General features: G+C 40.5%; 1 protein-coding gene across 8 annotated transcripts in view; it reads left to right on the top strand.

Annotated features, from left to right (window-relative positions):
• Positions 1-18,226, top strand: part of CALD1 (caldesmon 1) — a 206,054-nt gene extending 187,828 nt beyond the window's left edge. For 6 of the 8 annotated variants that reach the window (XM_065632208.1, XM_065632191.1, XM_065632244.1 and 3 more), the window contains 8 exons: positions 528-668; positions 10,201-10,244; positions 10,338-10,416; positions 11,596-11,733; positions 12,712-12,807; positions 15,027-15,107; positions 15,430-15,463; positions 16,584-18,226. In XM_065632208.1, the coding sequence (XP_065488280.1) occupies positions 528-668; positions 10,201-10,244; positions 10,338-10,416; positions 11,596-11,733; positions 12,712-12,807; positions 15,027-15,107; positions 15,430-15,463; positions 16,584-16,615 (645 nt within the window). In that variant the 3' untranslated portion in view covers positions 16,616-18,226. The remainder of the gene's footprint in view (positions 1-527; positions 669-10,200; positions 10,245-10,337; positions 10,417-11,595; positions 11,734-12,711; positions 12,808-15,026; positions 15,108-15,429; positions 15,464-16,583) is intronic. The other 2 variants (XM_065632226.1, XM_065632253.1) reach the window with 1 other exon arrangement.
• The last annotated feature ends 1,107 nt before the right edge of the window (positions 18,227-19,333 follow it).

The following is a 19,333-nucleotide window of genomic DNA, read 5'->3' as shown; positions in this document are numbered from 1 at the left end:
CAATACCTTGCTGGTCAGACCTTGCTGACCCCTGCTCACAATGGTTGTATTTCAAAGGCTTCTGGTTTGACTTGTAGCTTATGAAGTAAAAACTCATATCTTTGAAAGGAAAACTTCACTTTTTGGTGCCTATCGATTTTTCCTTTTGAAGTATTAGCCTTGACACAACAAGTCCCAGATTAGATGAACAGAAGAACAGTACAAAGATGACACATGAGGACACAGGTAAACTGAATTGGAGTATTTCTAGAAATGTGCTTTTTTCTCTCTTTAAGTGACAGTAAATCTGGCAATAAATCTGGTGACCTCACTGCAAGAAGACACTAAAGCAGCATAGGCTAGCTGTCTTCCCTGATTCTTCAACGCTGTGATGAATTAACAGCAATACATTGTTAGATTTCAGATAGCTCACTGAACTGGCATAAAAATGTTTTCTTAGAAAATTTGGTAAATGTTTGCAGCACTGCAAAGCCCTGTAATGGTGATGTAGCTTCTGAAAGAATAAGTCACCGTTCATATTTTTTAAGGAGGAAAAGAAAAGGATGAAGGAAGAAATTGAAAGGAGAAGGGCTGAAGCTGCTGAGAAACGTCAAAAAGTGCCAGAAGAGGGCGCATCTGAAGACAAGAAGCCATTTAAATGTTTCGGTCCTAAAGGTTCAACTCTGAAGGTAACCTCTCCACAAACAAGTACATAATATCTAAAAAGTAATGGGGGTTGCAGTCCAAACCAACAGCCAAACACCAAAGTAGTGCAGAAATACTTGAAATCTGACCTGGGACAATGTTCTGAAATAGACCTTAGTCTGAAGCCTTTAGCTGAAAGACTTTGTTCATTGGGATGATTGAAAATTAGAGATCCTTTCTAAAAACAGAGTCTAGGCTGGGAGTTACCTGTTCTTTTTGGTGAAAAATGTCTAAAAAGGATCTTCACCTTTAAGAGAAAATTATTTTTGAAACTTAGAGCTGTATTATTGTGTTGATTTTCAGTGTTAATTTATTATAGGAGTGCTTTGTGAACTGGAGTAGATCAACATCGCCAAATGTTCTTTCCTTCCACATCCACAATTAATTTCTGCCTTGCCAGATTACTTTGTCTTTAAGCATATTGAGGCTGATCATCATTAATTGAAACTGCCCCTTATGGGAATTCTAGCTTATGTATAATCTCCCTAAAAAGTTCTGGACTGGATTTCTTTTTCTTATATAACAGGAAAAAAAAATTTGTTGCTGCAGGAATTTCTAATTGGTGTTCTGTGGACTGTATTATATTGAAAGCCAGATAAATCAATTAAATGGCCTTTCAGCATGGAAGAGGAATCCTGGCCACACTGAAATTATTGGGAACTTTGTTTTGGTATTCAATCCTATTTCTTTCTCAGCTCAAGCTCAAATTACACATCTATTAATCATTTTCAACTATCTCTTCCTTTTCTCATTTTGTGTCATTAGTCATTTAATAATCCAAAATCTTTGCCAAAAAAAGCCCCTTAGTGGGCACTAAGAGAGAAAAGAACCAAGCGGGAGGTTATCAGGTGAGACCTCATTGGGCCATAAAGTGGATCTCCATGAGATTAAGAACTGTATTTGTTGACTGACAAACTGCATTTGGTCAAAATTACTTTTCTGCTCACAGAAAGCTACACTTTGAACCGATCTGGAGCTTCAGCCCTATGTATTCTTTTGGGTCCAGCTCTTGCAAATACAGTGTCCAAATGCTTTTGACTGGACATGCCTTTCCCTTCTCAGACACATCTGAACCTGAAATACAAGGAGAGAATACATATGGCTGTAAACAAAGGTTGCCAAGCTTCACAACTTGCTTGTGTTAGATAAACCTGGTCTTACCAATTTCAGTTGCAAAAGACCTTGTCAATAACAGGCACTATAAATGTACAGCTTCTTCTCAGCCCTCCTGGAAGAGCTTCTTTTTCTACTTTCTGTTTATTGAGATGCCTTTTATGACATACATTTGGAGCTTTAGTTCACAGATGACTCAGAAGAGAGGAAATTATACTTGAAAAAACATCATATAAAGATACAGATCATAATTTTGGGGAGAGTGGGAAAAACACTGGATTTTGCACAAGGCTAATAGCTTTCAGAGAACTTTTGTATTGGTGCTATGCTATTCTACTGTGTTGTATATTTAGAGGGAAGCCAGAATTTTCCAAATGTCCTTAAGTATCCAAGGTCCAACTTTTTAATGGTGATAATTGCTGCTGGTTTGTATGTCTTGTTAGGAAAAAGTTGCTGGTTATAAAACCTGAAATATACAAGTCTGTGCACGTTTTTTCCCTTTCTCTCCTTCTCTTTCTCTTCTCTTTCTTCCTCTTCCTCTTCCTTTTCCTCTCTCTGAGAAATTGGTGGTACTGTACATATTCCACTCTGGTGTCTGCAGGTGGCCAGAGTAGATATGTAACGCTATTGACCTTCGCACCCTAAACTGTTGCTTGACCTTCTGCAGTCAATAGTCGAGGGGAGAATAATCTCATTTTAATAACCTAATGTCAAATTTGATGTCAAACTCCAGTTTCTAGAAGACAATCTATTTTGTTACCTTTCGTTTGGACAGACTTCTCAGGCTGGTCTAACCTCATTGGTACACAGCTCTCTCATTGCCTGCTATGTGCTGCCCAAGTTATCTTTTTACTTGTAAAGAATCTGGCACATATTTTCTTCCTTGATTAATGTGTCATCTGGTTATGTGTGTCATGAGTCATGTGAGAACCTTAAGTGCGCAACTGTGGGTGGGCAGGTTGGAATTTATAGTGAAAAAAGGGAGGCTCAGAATTATAATACTGTATGATGCATGTGCACGTCCTGACTTCTAGATCACAATCTGGCAAAGTATCTTTTTCTCCTTCCTTGTCCTTTCTGATGTGAGAAGCTTAGGGGAAGAAAAAGAAGTTCCTGGGAGTGACTTAGAGAAGGAAAGTATGGCATGCTGTTTACCAAGTGAACTACAAGAACAAAGGAAAGAAGGGAGATACACTAAAAAGGCCTGTGCCATATTAACATCTTATGGGCAATGCATTTATCCATTAGGCAGGGCATGGACTAGCATGACATGCAGACTCAGAATTGAGAGAACAAGATGTGCAACTCATCTCCATGTATTACATGGCTCAGGGATGCACATATATAAATGTATGTATACAAACATGGACATAATATACATACATGCTTATATTTAGAAAGAACTACTGTGATTATCTGCTGTTGCCTCTAATATATCACAGACTACAGAGTGTTGACAACTCTTGTTGTTTTAACTGTTAAATACAGTATTTCCCTGAAACTTGAGACGCTACTTCAGCAAGTCTACTACTTCAGCATGGAGTCCTCACAGTGACAGCACCAGGGTTGGTCCTTTCTGAAGGAACAGTGAGACGGAAGCATGCAAAGTAAATATAGGCCAAGTCCACCACTAGCTCAGGGGCAGAAGCAGCTTGGATTACTCAGTGCTGGTGGAGTTCCTGGGGGTATTAGCAGCAGTATCAAACCTTTGTTCAGCCTCTGCCCTCTCTTTTTTTTGTTTGTTCGTTTGCTTGGATTTTGTTTGTTTGATTGTTTTGGTTTTGTTTGTTTTTTTGTTTTTTTATAAGGACAAAGACTGGAAGAAGCTCTGCTGCTCTCCCATCCCACTCTGTCTCACGCTTTCCCTAGTTTAGTGCACGCAAATGCCACTGAAGCAGAAGAATGAGATTTCCTGAACAAACTTTATCCATTTTCCTTTTTAGACAAGTTCATTCCTCATGTTTTCTTTGCGAATGACTACTATTGATTTCTTATATAACTAATCTCTAGGTTAATCAGGAGAGAACAGGATATTTCAGTACTAAGACTCCTCTTGGGGGTGAGCTCCACGACAACAGAAATGCAAAAGTCGTTAGGCATTGAGGAAGAGAAGCAATGGCAGGAGGCTGGGAGCCTGTGATTTCTCCTGTCTTTGCAGAAAATGTTTCTTGGGAAACACAGGCTGATGTGGCAACCTGCACTCTCTGCAAGGCAATGCTGACAGCTAAGCCAAAAGATAGGACTTTTCAGGGCTTGAGATTGTTTTTTCTTTCCTTAAAACCTGTCACAGAATCACAGAATGTTAGGGATTGGAGGGGACCTCGAAGAATCATCTAGTCCAATCCCCCTGCCGAAGCAGGAACACCTAGATGAGGTTACACAAGAACGTATTCAGGTGGGTTTGGAATGTCTCCAGAGAAGGAGACTCCACAACCTCCCTGGGCAGCCTGTTCCAGTGTTCTGACGCCCTCACTGTGAATAAGTTTCTTTTCATATGTAAGTGGAACCTCCTGTGTTCCAGTTTGTACCCATTGCCCCTTGTCTTATCATTGCTTGTCACCGAGAAGAGCCTGGCTCCATCCTCTTGACACTCACATTTACATATTTATAAACATTAATGAGGTCACCCCTCAGTCTCCTCTTCTCCAAGCTAAAGAGACCCAGCTCCCTCAGCCTTTCCTCATATGGCAGATGCTCCCCTCCCTTCATCATCTTCGTGGCTCTGTGGTGGACTCTCTCAAGCAGTTCCCTGTCCTTCTTGAACTGAGGGGCCCAGAAATGGACACAATATTCCAGATACGGTCTCACCAGGGCAGAGTAGAGGGGGAGGAGAACCTCTCTCGACCTACTAACCACCCCCCTTCTCATACACCCCAGGATGCCATTGGCCTTCCTGGCCACAAGGGCACAGTGCTGGCTCATGGTCATCCTGCTGTCCACCAGGACCCCCAGGTCCCTTTCCCCTACACTGCTCTCCAACAGGTTGTTCCCCAACTTATACTGGAACCTGGGGTTGTTCCTGCCCAGATGCAAGACTCTACGCTTGCCCTTGTTATATTTCATTAAATTTTTCCCCGCCCAACTCTCTAGCCTGTCCAGGTCTCGCTGGATGGCAGCACAGCCCTCTGGCGTGTCAGCCACTCCTCCCAGCTTGGTGTCATCAGCAAACTTGCTGACAGTCACTCTATTCCTTCATCCAAGTCATTGAGGAATATATTGAATAATACTGGTCCCAGTACCGACCCTTGAGGCACTCCACTAGATACAGGCCTCCAACTAGACTCTGCCCCATTGACCACAGCTCTCTGGCTTCTTTCCTTCAGCCAGTTCACAGTCCACCTCACTACTCGAACATCCAGACCACACTTCCTCAGTTTAGCTGTGAGGATGCTGTGGGAGACAGTGTCAAATGCTTTACTGAAATCAAGATAGACCACATCCACTGCTTTGCCATCATCTATCCACCTGGTTATGTCCTCATAAAAGCCTATGAGGTTGGTTAAGCATGACTTCCCCTTGGTGAAGCCATGTTGCCTGCCCCTAATGACCCTCTTATCCTTGATATGCCTTGGGATACCGCCAAGGATAAGTTGTTCCATCACCTTCCCAGGGATGGAGGTGAGGCTGATTGGTCTACAGTTACCCTGGTCCTCCTTCTTGCCCTTTTTGAAGACGGGAGTGACATTTGCTTTCCTCCGGTCCTCAGGCACCTCTCCCGTTTCCCACAACTTAGCAAAGATGATAGAGAATGGCCTAGCAATGACTCCAGCCAGCTCCCTCAGCAACCACTGGTGCATCCCATCTGGACCCATGGATTTATGGATGTCCAGATTGCTTCATTGGTCCCTAAACCAGTCCTCATCAACCAAGGCAAACTCCTCCATTGCCCTGCCTTCCTCTGGGGCCTCAGGGGTACGGGGCTCCTCAGGACAGCCTCCGGCAGAGTAGACAGAGGCAAAGAAGGCATTCAGTAATTCTGCCTTCTCTGTATCTTCTGTCACCAGGGCACCCACCTCATTCATCAGTGGGCCTGCATTGCCTCTAGTGTTAGTCTTATCTGCCATGTATTTGAAGAAGCTCTTTCTGTTGTCCTTGACCCCTCTCACAAGGCGTCCTTCTTCCATGATCTGTATACTCTCCTCTTCCACTTGAGTTTGCCCAGCAGTTCCCTATTTAACCAAGCAGGTCTCCTGCCTCCCTTCCTTGACTTGCTACGTGTTGGGATGCTCTGATCTTGAGCTTGGAAGAAGCAGTCCTTGAATGCTAACCAACTATCTCAGTCCTCTTTAACTTCAAGTACTCTTTCCCACAAAATTTCTCCTAGCCATTGCTTGAAAAGGCCAAAGTTGGCCCTACTGAAGTCCAGGGTTGCGATTCTGCTTGGTATTCTGTTCCTGCCACATGAGATCCTGTCTCATTTTTGCTCTCAGTAAGTGACAGCTGGAGCAGTGACTGGAAAGAATTAAACTCCACACAATCAGTTCTTCCTAGATGAACTACCCTAGTAGCACAGGAAAGATAGAGTGGTAAAAATAGGATTTGTGACACTTGTTTTTCCCCTATCTTTGGTGCTGATGGCAGCACTTTAGTCTGGCAGGTAAACTGGAATAAATTGGGGCACTCTGTACAGATCCTGCTGACAGCAGGAAAAAAACCTAACTGTGCTTAATGAAGCTAAAAAGTTGGTGAGATGCTCAGGGATGATAAGGAGAAGCCACTTTACTTCCAGGGGCTACCACTCAAAATGAATTTCCCCTAGGTCCTTCCACTTGTTGGACATAAGGCAAAATTACAATACAGGGATTTCTATTTTCTGCATGCATTACTTATTTCTCTTCTGCCTTGAACCATTTTTTGAGAAGAATTTTTCTATATATCAGTTTACAACACTTTCTGTTGCGTAATATCTAATACACAGTTTAATATTCCTAAGAATCATTTAATATCATTGTATGAAAAAAGTTTATTGGGAATATCTAGATTTTTTTTGTCTCCCAAGTCATTGGCTCAAATAGTGTGTTAGCTGATTTCTCTTCCATTCTGTTTCTGTTCTTGGAGAATGTACAGACAGAAGACTGTACTGCATTTTTTAACTGCATTTTTAATAGGCAAGACATTTATTGCACAGTCAGTGAACAAAACATGTCTATGTAATATTGAATATGAAAAAATGCATACATATATCTCCGTATAACATTTTGCTTGGTTTATGCCTTGCCACTTGTATGTTCTGACCCTTTTGAATAAGGCCCTAGCCAGGTGTGAGACTCTGCATGGCTTCAATTTATGTCCATTTGTTTCATTTAATCTGACTTTACCAGCAGAAGTGTAGGTATCCATCTAAGCATTTTGTTGTCTAATGTAAGCTTCTTCGGTAGTTAATAGGGAGAATAGAAGCCACCCTCAGTGGACAAGAAATCCCACCTTTGCTAGGGTGAGGTGAGCTCTTCTGCCTCTTCACTGATTATAGAAGGAATAAAAATGAGTAATTTTGACTAATTGCTTGACTTTAAGCATCTGAGGTTAGGTGGCAGAGATGCAGGCTGATATCGCTTGTTCTTTCTCTCTGGTCATAATTTAATTAGAGGACAGCAGGCTGACTTTTCAGAGTATGTGTATGTTCTGTGTCAGAGGCCTTGATGAGTGTTCCATGGTGACAAAACATAGTCCAAGCTATTTAACAAGATCCTGTTAAAATGAATGCAGCAAAAAGATTATTCTTGTTTCCTGGTCTCAAACCGAGGAATTGTGTTGCATTTTGTGCTAACCACCTTGCTTTGTCTATTTCTCTTACAGATCTATTTTGTAATACTGTTTACAGTATGTGCCAAGTATTTTAATTTGCATGGTGTTTATGTGGTGTGCAGTGGATAAACGACTTTTAGATGTTGCTGTGCAGTGGAAATGTATTTGACCTATATGTTGAATACATGTGTGTATACAGGTGTGCTTGCCTAAGTGTATTCAATGTATGGTTCTGTTCCATACGTACTATGTTTTGAGGAAGATGCTCTAGAACAAATTCTCATATAAATGTGCAGAAAATGTGTTAGCCATCCACATAAGGCACCTGCTTCTTTGGGAAGAGGACCATGTTCAGCTCTGAGGGTTGCTTCCTAGCTCTGCTTTCCTGTTTAACTTATTTTGTGGTTTGTTTCTTCTCTCTTCTGTTCTGAACAATCCCTGACTTATTCCTGATACCACAGCAGGTGCTCTGAGAAATGCTGTTTCCAGCAGGTAATGAACCACCCCACATCTTTTTACTACATCCCCAGGAATACATACATGTTCCTTTTCCCTCCAACCTATCCCCTCTTACACCAGTGCCTCCTGAACGAGGTTTTCCTGTTGTGCAGAAACATCTCTGCTTTCTGAATGCAGGAATCACAGAATCACAGAATGGCAGGGATTGGAAGGGACCTCGAAAGATCATCTAGTCCAATCCCCCCGCTGGAGCAGGAACACCTAGATGAGGTTACACAGGAAGGCGTCCAGGCGGGTTTGGAATGTCTCCAGAGAAGGAGACTCCACAACCTCCCTGGGCAGCCTGTTCCAGACTATAAATAGTCTACTGTTAGTATCTTTTAAGATCTGACCCTTTTGTAAGATGTTCATCTGAACTAGAAGATGCTGTAAATGAGTTATTAGATGTTTACCTTGAGTCCTGGTTCTTTCAGATAGTTCACATCGTTCATCCTTGCTGCCAGCCAGGGTTTCACCGATTGCAGTCAGGGAATTACCTGTTTGTGCAGAGCATGGGAGAAACCAGCATCTCTTGTTAGTGTAACTCATCATTTTGGTGCATTGCTGGTTATCACTCAGAAATCAGTGTTGCGGGAAACTTTTCTTAATGTACCATAATTGAGGAGAGGTGACGTGTTGTAAGTCACCATCGTAGATCTGTTTAGTCACTTTTAACCAAATAATTTACTTGCTCATTTTTTCGCAATGCCGACTGTATTTACTCTGGGTGAAGCCAAGTTGCGAAGTTGTTGGGGCTGATAGGGGGAGAGCCGCGGCTCCGGACCCGGGAGCGTGTGCGCGACCCTGCGGCTCTTGCCCGGCGTGTTGCTGCCACCTTCTGACAACAATGCCTTGAAACAGTTGGTACATACCCGAGCAACGCCCAGTCTTTCCACTCAGGACTGTATTTAGATCACATATTGGCATTAAAACTTTTAACGTAAATTACTCTGTAAATTGTATATATATATATAAATTCAGAGCTTTAGAAGTGCCTTTGAGCTAGATTGATGCTAGCTGGAGTTCCTCCAGTGAGCTTGTTTGTCAAATTATGCCCCAAAGTGAAGCGCCTAAGTTTTTGCTTGTATGGGCTTGAGAAATAAAACATGCATGCCCTTTGATGGGATTGCTGTGGGATTTCGTATTCCAGTACAGCCTGGATCCTAAGGGCACCGAGGAGAACCATTTAAAGGAATGGCTGTCATCGCCTGTTTTGAAGACATGAATGCCACAGCACTCACTGTTAAAGTAGCTTGAAAATGGACAACCCATACTGAGACCAGGGAATCCCCAGGAATCCAGCCAGGCTGATTAATAGTAATTTCTATCCCCTGGACCTGCTTGTGTATATTTTACTCTTAAGGGAAACTGTAAAGTCTGGGACAAGCAGGGGAACAATGCAATGTAGAAGAGACATGAGGAAGTTGATTGAAGTATTTCTTCACCCGCCCATCATAAAATGTTTTAAAACCTTATTCTGGGAGAGAGTATTTTTGTTTTCAAATTACTGAGAGATTTGGCATAAGTCTTATGAGACCTTCATGATTCTTTTTCCTTGGAAAATTTACAGTATAATGATGAAATGTAAGATACCAATTTGTATAATTGGTAGATATTGATTCAGCAATGACCCTGCTGAACATAAGCAGATTGGTTTTCTGAAGCTCAAGTTAAATTGTCACTGTCCTGCAAAAACATGCATGAGATACGGTATGTGGCTGAGTTCCAAACCTGGTCTAGTCTGGTGTCTCAACTCGGAAAAACTTTATTAAATTTGCTGTCTGTCTCAAGAGATACATACTTGCTCTTACATGCGAGATATGAGGAAATTCGACATTGATTTTGTGAATATCAACACCTTTCATAAAATAAACTTCTTCCCTTTTCTCTTTTCAGTATTGGCGGTTTACTCTCTTGTTACAAATGAGAAATATGCTGGGTGCAAACATTAATGCAGAAAACATATCCACCCTTATGACTGCAGCGTAATAGGCTCCTAATAACTATAAAACCTCTATGCGTGTCTGTGGTGATTTCTGTTGGAATGCATATCTTTCAGATTGACCTTTTGACATTTAAAATGACATTTTAGCCTGGCCTTTTACAGGCTGCCTTTTTATTAATTATTAAACTTATAGCTCTTGTTTTTCTCTTTTCTAGATAGAGGAGCGAGCAGAATTTTTGAACAAATCCGCTCAGAAGAGGTAAAGCAATAAAACGATACTCTCAGTCAAAACAGCAGTGTTTAATTGGAGGGAATACTAATTTATTTCTCTCTTTTTTCCTACTTCCTACAGTGGTACAAAACCCACCCACACAACAGGAGCTGTCTCAAAGATTGACAGTAGACTTGAGCAATACACTAGTGCAATTGTGGTAAGTTAATTCCAGGTCATGATGGCTGTAGTTACTAATGTTGTTTTAGGATTTTAATCAGCCTATGTTTTATTGATCAAGAATTGCAGGGATTTTTGTTCACAAACTCTTTTTTATTGGGACTTCAACAACAAAATGCTTGAGGAACACCTATAACCAACATCTAGATATATATCTAAACAAAACCTCAGATTTGTGTCTTCCCTTTCATGCTACAATTTACTCTGTCTGCTTTGTAAGCTTGGAGTAGCTCTTGAAGGACTCAGTCAACATCTCTTGAGTGACAGTCGCATCCTCTTCTTGGCTGACGAGGCTACTATTAGCAGAGAGCTGATAGTCACCCTGAGCAAAGCTGACTTTGCAGCTTATTTAGGAGAGCAATGAACTGGGCCTGTGTTGCTGGCTGACACTTCGGAGTGAAATTTCTTGGCAAAGAAAGGCACATTAGTGAACTAGGGAGGTGAGTAGTGAGAAAGGAAAAACAGAATCAAAATAAAATGAAGAACTTGACCCCAGGTGATTTTGACAAGCAGTGGCTAGTCATCTGCCTTGAAGCCAGAAGTGAGGGCTTTTACTTTTCATAGCCCAAGGAAAAATAGGTGTTTGGTGGGGGGGTTTTTTGTCGTTTTTTTGGAGGGGAGTAGCTTGGTTTTGTTTTGGCTTTGGTTTTGTCTTGGCTTTTTTTTGTTCTGTTTTAAAAATCAGTGAGTACAGGCAATGTGAAAGTTACTGGTTCAGATAGAGAGTCTAAGCATGGTACCCAATTAAGGTATTAATCAGTTAAGATTTGTTATCCTTTAACTTAAAGGAAACTTTAGTAATTAAAGAACTATTAACAAAGCCACTTTTTTTTTTTTTCCTGTGATTGCTGTCTGTTTAACCTTTTTGCTAGGAAGCCTTTCAGTGCTGGAGAGTTTTGGAGAGTTTAGAAATGTAACAAATGCCAAAATCTAAGTGGCTGCAGTTTTCATAGCCTGTTGTGTCAAGGCTACAACTCCAGATCAAAGCGGGGCAAGTCTCAGTGGCATCTCTTGAGCTGGGCACTCCTCTCCGCCTTTACGCGATCATCACCAGAACCACTTACAACTTCTCACACTCCCCAGCGCTGCCCCAGGGTCAAACCACCCTGCAACTGCAGCTCTTTATGCCAAACACCAACTGGCCTCAATTCTTCTGCAGGGCACAAAGGCTGCAAGACCAGCTAAGCCAGCAGCCTCCGACCTTCCTCTTCCAGCTGAGGGTGTCCGTAATATCAAGAGCATGTGGGAGAAAGGGAATGTTTTTTCATCACCCTCTGGGACAGGAACACCCAATAAGGTATGTGTTTAATTTCACTTAGTGATTATAAAGAATTATGTTATGGACCTGGCCTTGCCATCCATGTTGCTATGAGTAAGCCTAACTGCTCCTCTTGACATCACTGGTGAAAAATATCCCAAAGGATACTGCAGTCCTCAGAAACCCACAAAATTATGTGGCTGCAACATCGAGTATAACAGAAAAATTTAGTGACATACTGAGCTAAGTTATGAGACATTCCAGAAGCACATCAGATATCTTAGACAAATACATCTGAGCAGTTCAAGCAGAGTACAAAGAAATTCTTTGTGTTGGGAAAGATTCTTCTGAGAGGCAGAGGAGGATTAAATAAGCAAGATAATGATGATGTTTTATAGATCATGCATGGAAGCATTTGTGAGACTTTTATCTTTTCTACGTAAGTCCTTAAGGCAACATTTCCTTTTTATAAATTGATGTGAGTTGATGAGCATTCATCACAGCTGAAAAACTGAGCCATAGATTGAAGGAAGTTATTACAGATAGCCATAAAATTTCAGTAATTTGTTCTAACCTTTTAAAGGCTTATTTTAATGATTTAAATTTCATGCCACTTAGCTCCTTTATTATGTGCTTTTTTGAAAAAAAAAAAAACCACAACAAAAAACCAAACAACAAACCCAAAAAACAACCAAAACAAACCAAAAATCTAGACTAAGACTGGTGTCTTCTTCTAGGCTAAGGATTTATTCTCCTTGACTTCAGGGCTATGACAGAAACAGCAGGTTTATGTCTAACATTTATTCTTGGGTTAGCGCTAAAGTGGAAATGATTATGTCAGCTCACGTTTATCATTATTGAAAACTAGAGGGTGGTAGTGCTGTGTAGTTCATAGGGACAATATCATCAGAGCACACAGGATAACTTAGCCAGTCATAGTCTCAGTGAGGACCTCTATATTAAACTGAGGCAAAAGCTATTCTGAAAGTCTTCTGATTAGATTTTATTATTTTGCAGGAAACTGCTGGACTGAAGGTTGGTGTCTCCAGTCGTATCAATGAATGGTTAACCAAGACCCCAGAAAGCAACAAATCACCTGCTCCAAAACCTTCTGTAAGTAAACCTGCAACAACCATCTCTTCAGTAAGTACATTCTCACCTGGGGCAGAAGTGGTGCTGGTGCTTCCTCAACCAGCTGGTGGTTGCTGCTTGTCCTCTCTTGGACTCTCACAGAGGCCCTCTTGAGACTTTATTAAAGAACTGGTTTCTTCCTATATACTTCCATAGCATTTTTCTGCCAGTTCACTTGCCCTTTACAAAAGGTGCAGTCTGATATATGCTTTCTCAATTCACACTCCTACTTGTTCCAAAGAAGAGCTGGAAATTTGAAATGTTGTCCCTAACACTAGGGACATATACTAAATACTAGAGGTACTGCAGAGGAGGGCAATGAAGCTGGCAAGGGGTCTGGAGCACAAGTCTTCTGAGGAGCAGTTGAGGGAACTGGGGCTGTTTAGCCTGGAGAAAAGGATACTCAAGGTAGACCTCATTGGTCTCCACAACTACCCGAAAGGAGGTTGTAACGAAGAGGGCGTTGGTCTCTTCTCCCAAGTAACAAGCAATAGGATGAGAAGAAATGGTCTCAAATTGCACTAGGGGAGCTTCAGATTGATATTAGGAAAAATTTCTTCATGGGAAGGGTTGTCAGGCATTGGAACAGGCTGCCTAGGGAAGTGGTGGAGTCACCATCCCTGGAGGTGTTTAAAAGATGTGTAGATGAGGTTTTAGGGACATGGTTTAGTGCTAGAGTTAGGTTAGGTTATGGTTGGACTCGATGATCCTGAGGGTCTCTTCCAAATGAAATTATTCTATGATTCTATAATGTCAATATTTACTGGTAGCTGCATGGAGGTTGTGTCTTAATGGAAATGAATATAGAAACTCTAATCACAATCACTGAAAACCAGCACAGAATCTGCCTCCAGATTTTCCCCTCATTGTCTTTCAGATAATGTAAAACTAAACTCATGTTTTCCCCTGAGCCAACTGTTTCTATCTATGTCTTCATTTCCCTCTTTCTCAATAGATTGTTCTTTCTTCTTACAATATCTCTGCTTGAAGAAACCTGCCCTCCTATTCTTCTTCTTTGGGGGTCTGTTTGCTAAGTTGGTCAGGTAAACCTGTTTATAATTGACTATGAAGAATGATATACATCTGTATTGTGTGATTTTTACTTTTTTTTCTTACCAGGATAAATCAAAGTGAAACCTAGAATTTCTTAGTTAGCAAATAACTTCCTATCCTCATCACATTCCACAAAAATAAATAATTATTCAAACCTTTGACCATCAAGATTCCTGTGTGGTTTTGGAACAACATCCAATTAGAAGCAGAGAGATCAAAGTTCTCAGTTAGTTTTATGGTGAACGTAAATCACAGATCCCAAATTATTTCAGGCTATGGATAGCAAGAACAAGGCTCCAGAAACTGCGCAGGACTTGAACACTTTCTGAAAAGGAGAGTGCTTGTGTCCTAAATTGTTTCAAGAGTCTTTCATTTGCCAGCCACAGAGGCAGACACTAATCTGTCTGTCCTTAAACAGGTACATTGCTACTAGCCTAGAATATGTCTTCTTGATTTGTAGCCCTGCTTTTCCCCAAAGAGAAACTTGAAATTTGTATGGAGTTTTGTGTAGAGTCTCCATGTACACTCCTTTTCAGAGAGCATTATTATTTTTTAAATTACTTTACCTTACCTGACTTTTCTGTCCACATTAAGGTTTTAAGTGAAGGATGCAATGGGATGTGAAAGACAACAGTGGTAAATCCTGAAACCTATGTTTAATGCACAGGAGGATCTGCTCTTCTGTTGTGTTAGAAGTCCTATTTTTTTTAACTTTTTTTAATGAAATATTTTTATTCTGATCTAAAATACCTGAGACAAGTTACTTTTGAATTCCTCCCTAATGGAAATACCATTATTGATTTTTTTTTTCCTCAGAATTGATTTGTCTTACTTAAAACCCAATGGTGCAGTAGCTTTTCACTGTACTCCGTAATATGACCGTAATAAGTTATGGCCAGTCTGTGAAATACTACATCCATGCAACAGGGTTGAATTTTGTTGTAAATCATGTATTTCTGTGTAGAGTGATTATGTGAAGTGTCATTCTGAATAGCTTTATAATTGAGACACAATGTAATATTTACCACTGCTGTATGGTCCTCAACTTTTGTTATGAGGAAGTCACATTCAAGCTTTTTGTCTACCAAATTAAAATAAACCTGAACTAATGTTGGTTTCTGTTCTCTGACATTACTCTAAAAATACAGGATTTAAAACCAGGAGATGTATCCAGCAGACGTAATCTCTGGGAGAAGCAGTCAGTTGAAAAGCCAGCTGCTTCTTCTAAGGTAACACTTCAGAGCATTGCTAAAAGGTTAATATCTCTGGGAGGCTTTCTAGGGGGATGTGCCATTTGCCTTCATACAGTCTGTCAGTTGGAATTAGGCCTCTACGTGCCTCTTGTTACTAACTTGCCTATTTATCTATACAAGAAAGGACAATGAGGCACAGAAAGCCATGGGCAGCATGTAACTTTTATATTGCTATTTGGCAGAGCTCTGTCGTGAGTAGAAATCTGTCTTTTGCATGGAGTTGATTTTTTTTCCTGTTAGAAATAGCTATATTTTCCCATATTCAATTTTAACAATGGGTTATTACTTTTTCAAACAGGTATCAGCTATGGGGAAAAAATCAGAGACTAATGGTAAGTAATTCTAATAATACACCTGCATATTAAATAGAAACTTAGCCACATTTTCCTTTAAGAACAACTGAGTTTTAAAATCCCAGGGCTATTAATGTTGATACAAAAAATAACCCCTTTTTGCCTTTCAAAAGCTCCACTGCAATATCATCAAAACAGGAATGCTTAAGAAATAAGCTCAAATCATCTTTCTAGGAGGACTGGGGACTAGCAGTTCTCCAGACACGTTTGCAAAGCCTTGTTGGAGTGATATGCATAGCATGTTTGATATAGCTGGAGAGTGTCATTTAACTGTGTAAGGTCTGAGGAATGGGATGGTCATTTAACTAATTACAGCAAATGCAAGGCATCTGGGAAAGGCTCTTTTAAAGGCTGCAGCAGGAATGGATATGGCTTCCTATGAGTGAAGAGGGGTAACCCAAAAAGTGAGGCTGTTGCAGCAGCAGCATTATTTGAGCAGAAAGGGAAGATTTCAGTACTACTGAGAACGAGCCCTGCATCTGATTTTAAACACTGCCACTGGGTAATGGTGAAGCCTGATGAAAATTCATCGGCGTTGATTTTTAAAAATAATTCCTCTAGTTGCAATTCTCTCGTGTTCCTGCATTCCCAGACTGGACTGGACTTCAAATGCACTCAGCAGCACGGCTTTTGCTGGAGCTGTGCATTGGTGTCTTCTCAAGGCAAAAAGAATCTTACTACTGTCATTTTGAAACCAATAGTTTGAGAAACAAAACCAAGTTGTACAGAAAGAAATCAGGAAAATTACCCTGCCAGCTTTTAAAAACTTTTATTTTAATCTAAATCACTCCAGATAAAACCAATTAAAGGAATTATGTGCCAAAGGACCAATGGGGCAGGATGGAAATTCACTGACCAGTTTAATAGCTTTAAAGAGCTCTGCCTGAGCTGCTTCCCAGGGTTGTCAGAGGTGAGAGAGGTGGAATCCTGCCTGTCCTCTTGGAGACCACCTCTGAGTGATCCCAGTATGCAAGCACAACAGAATCCAGCTTGTGTCCTACCTTCTTACATGCTGTGTGTAAATCTAGAGACATGACTTCTCTATTTTAGAGATGCATTCAGGTTATTTCAAGCCATCTTTAATCTTTATCTCTCTCAGCAGGTTTGAGACAATTAGAGAAAGAACCATAGGAGGCCACTAAAGACGATGGACCAATCAGTTGGGAAAAAAAAAAAAAAGGAAAAAGTGCTAAATTGTTCTTTTTATATTTATGTTTATTTACCAAAATGTCTTTTTTTGCATTATCCCAGTTAAAACCATGTATATTAGCACTGTATTTAATAATCAGTCTAGACATTCATCATAATAGTACTGCCTTTGCACAAGAAACCCATGCTGTGAAATATATAGACTCTCCTACTGATAGTCATAACTATGTATCTAAACAGTGATTTCAACTGGCATAAGAAGTCAACCCAACATGCATGTAGAGTGAAGTTGTTTAAGAAAGGTGTGCAGTAAACCTATAAAAACAACGGTTACTTTTGGAATACAGAAGTCTTTCTTTCTGCACTTTAGACTAAGGCATGGAAGAAATATCTTTAGTTGACAATGTAATATTTTCTGTAAGTTGCCCATGTCATGAGAAATACTGCATCAATAACATGTTTTGATTTTTTTTTAATTTTATACTTTTTTTTAAGTATCAACTTTTCCATTCTAGTTTAAGTTAATACCTAAATTTGGATGATTATGTTAGCTGACAGCGGTACTGATTTTTTTTTGTTGTTAGTGACTAGTAATTGAATGCAATTTAGAGTATTTACACACATAGCTTTACAAAGTTTAGCCTAAAGGCACTACTAATGGTAGAATGCTTTAATACGTGCTAGAGTATTATATTTAGTCATAAACATACATAATTAGCCAATATCACAGCTTAAAAAAATAAAGACAAAATCACACACTTTTCTATAGTAAGATTTCATAATTGCCATTAGAGGTATGGTGAGATAAGTATTAAAAAAATTTAAATGTCAGTTGCCCAGTAATGGGTAATTAAAAAGAAAGTTATAGTTTTTAAAGAGGAAAACATAAGGCTACAGAGGTCAAAAATAGGTCACTTGTATAAAATGTTGCAATTTAATTTATAGAAAACTACCATAATTCAAACAAGCAAACAAAAAAAACCAAAACCAACCAACCAACCAAACCCCACCACAGTTGGAGCTTGTTTCAAATGACTGTACACTAAATCTTGCCATCCATCAGTGCCGTACACCAAGTTCACCTAAAATGAAGTAAACCTCTATCTTTATAGTGTTTCTTTTAACTCTTTCTTGAATATTCTATTTACAAATGTTTTGAATTGTATATAGTAAACACATGGCTATAAGACGTCAGCTTGGTTGGAATTTCATGACATACAGTTTCACATTTACATCTTACAGTGTATGGGTGGCATAAACTGAGCAACTGAAGTCACCCCCGAGTATGTAGTTAACAGTTTGGTTGTGCATCAGAACTACCAGGAGCTCCATTTGCACCACTTCCATCTCTTACAGCATCCTACTTCTTCCTGAAGAAAACTAATGTTATATTTCAACCCAAAGATGAGCTCCCCTTCTTGGCTGAAGCATCTTGCTTACACACAGAGATGCACGTAGTTATCTGTAGGGGGTGAAACTATGCCTACCATTGTCTGTGAGTTGTCATGTTTTTTGTTTGGGGGTTTTGTAAACACTCCTTTGAGTCTTTCAAATACATTCGATAGCTGCAATAAAAATGATTTGTTCAAACAATGTATTCTGAAACTGCATCCACAATAAATGGAATATTTCCATCAGCAGCCCCCTGTTTGTTAATGAGTAGGAATAAGCCAGTTGTAACTGGGATGTGAATCGTGCAAGGGCTGTATAAAATAAGGTCTCATCATTGCAGAGAATCTCCAAGGATGTCTCTCCTGATGTGCTGTCCTACAGCAGACAGCCAAGTCATAAAATCAGAAACTTTAACCTAAATATTATTGGCGGGGGTGTGGAAATCTTAATTGTCACGCCTATCACAACAAAACAGGACTTGTGCATCATCCAAAAGTCAGTATGCTCAACGAAGTAGGTTCTGACCTAGCAGTACAGCTGTCTGCTTCCCTGCTTTGAAAAAGGTTTTCTGTGTGATAGCCATCATGTTTTTTCTGTTTGTCTCAGTGGGATGTGCTTCCAGGCTTGGGTGATCACAGGGACCAAGCCTGGGGAACTGCTTGCTTTCCCATTGTCCTCCTAGCCTCTTCGTTTTTGCTGTAACAGCAGCACGGCACATAACACCCTACTCTAACCAGGTCATGGCCACCCAAAAGAGGCCATCCCCCCAGCCCCAGGCTGCTGCCAGCTCCATGGGAAGCAGTGGGAAGGTTGCAGCAGGCACAGCTTTGTGAAGTACTGGGGGAGAAATATTAATAATTGCATGATGCCTAATTTAACCTGAAAAGAGCTTGCATAATTAAAAGTGTGCCTGTTCTGCCTCACACTGACTAACTGCTTTGCTCCGTTTCTCTGCAAGCTTCACTGAAGTGACACTTTTCCTTATTACGTGGATAAGTATCTTTTGCTCCTGGTTAAGTGCCTTTTCTGAGAGCGCAGAAGCATGCTGGCCACAATCGTGTTTACTTCTAGGAAATAGCATAATGTGGTGCGGTCATGGTTTGTTCCCACCAGCTGGCACCACCTCCTGGCAGAATTCGCCAAAGACAAATCCCAGTGGCTAACTCGAAAGTGCTGAAAGTTTTTTTGTGTTTTGATACCACTATGAGGTGATGATTTTTCAGATGATACCAGATTGCCACCTTAGTTTCTGATCATGCTTTCCTGCACCTCACTTGGCATTCTAGCCAGACCGTCTCTTGTCGGCGT

Source organism: Caloenas nicobarica, chromosome 1 (assembly GCF_036013445.1).
Source record: "Caloenas nicobarica isolate bCalNic1 chromosome 1, bCalNic1.hap1, whole genome shotgun sequence".
Lineage (NCBI taxonomy): Eukaryota > Metazoa > Chordata > Aves > Columbiformes > Columbidae > Caloenas > Caloenas nicobarica.
This window is presented reverse-complemented; position numbering and strand designations above follow the sequence as displayed.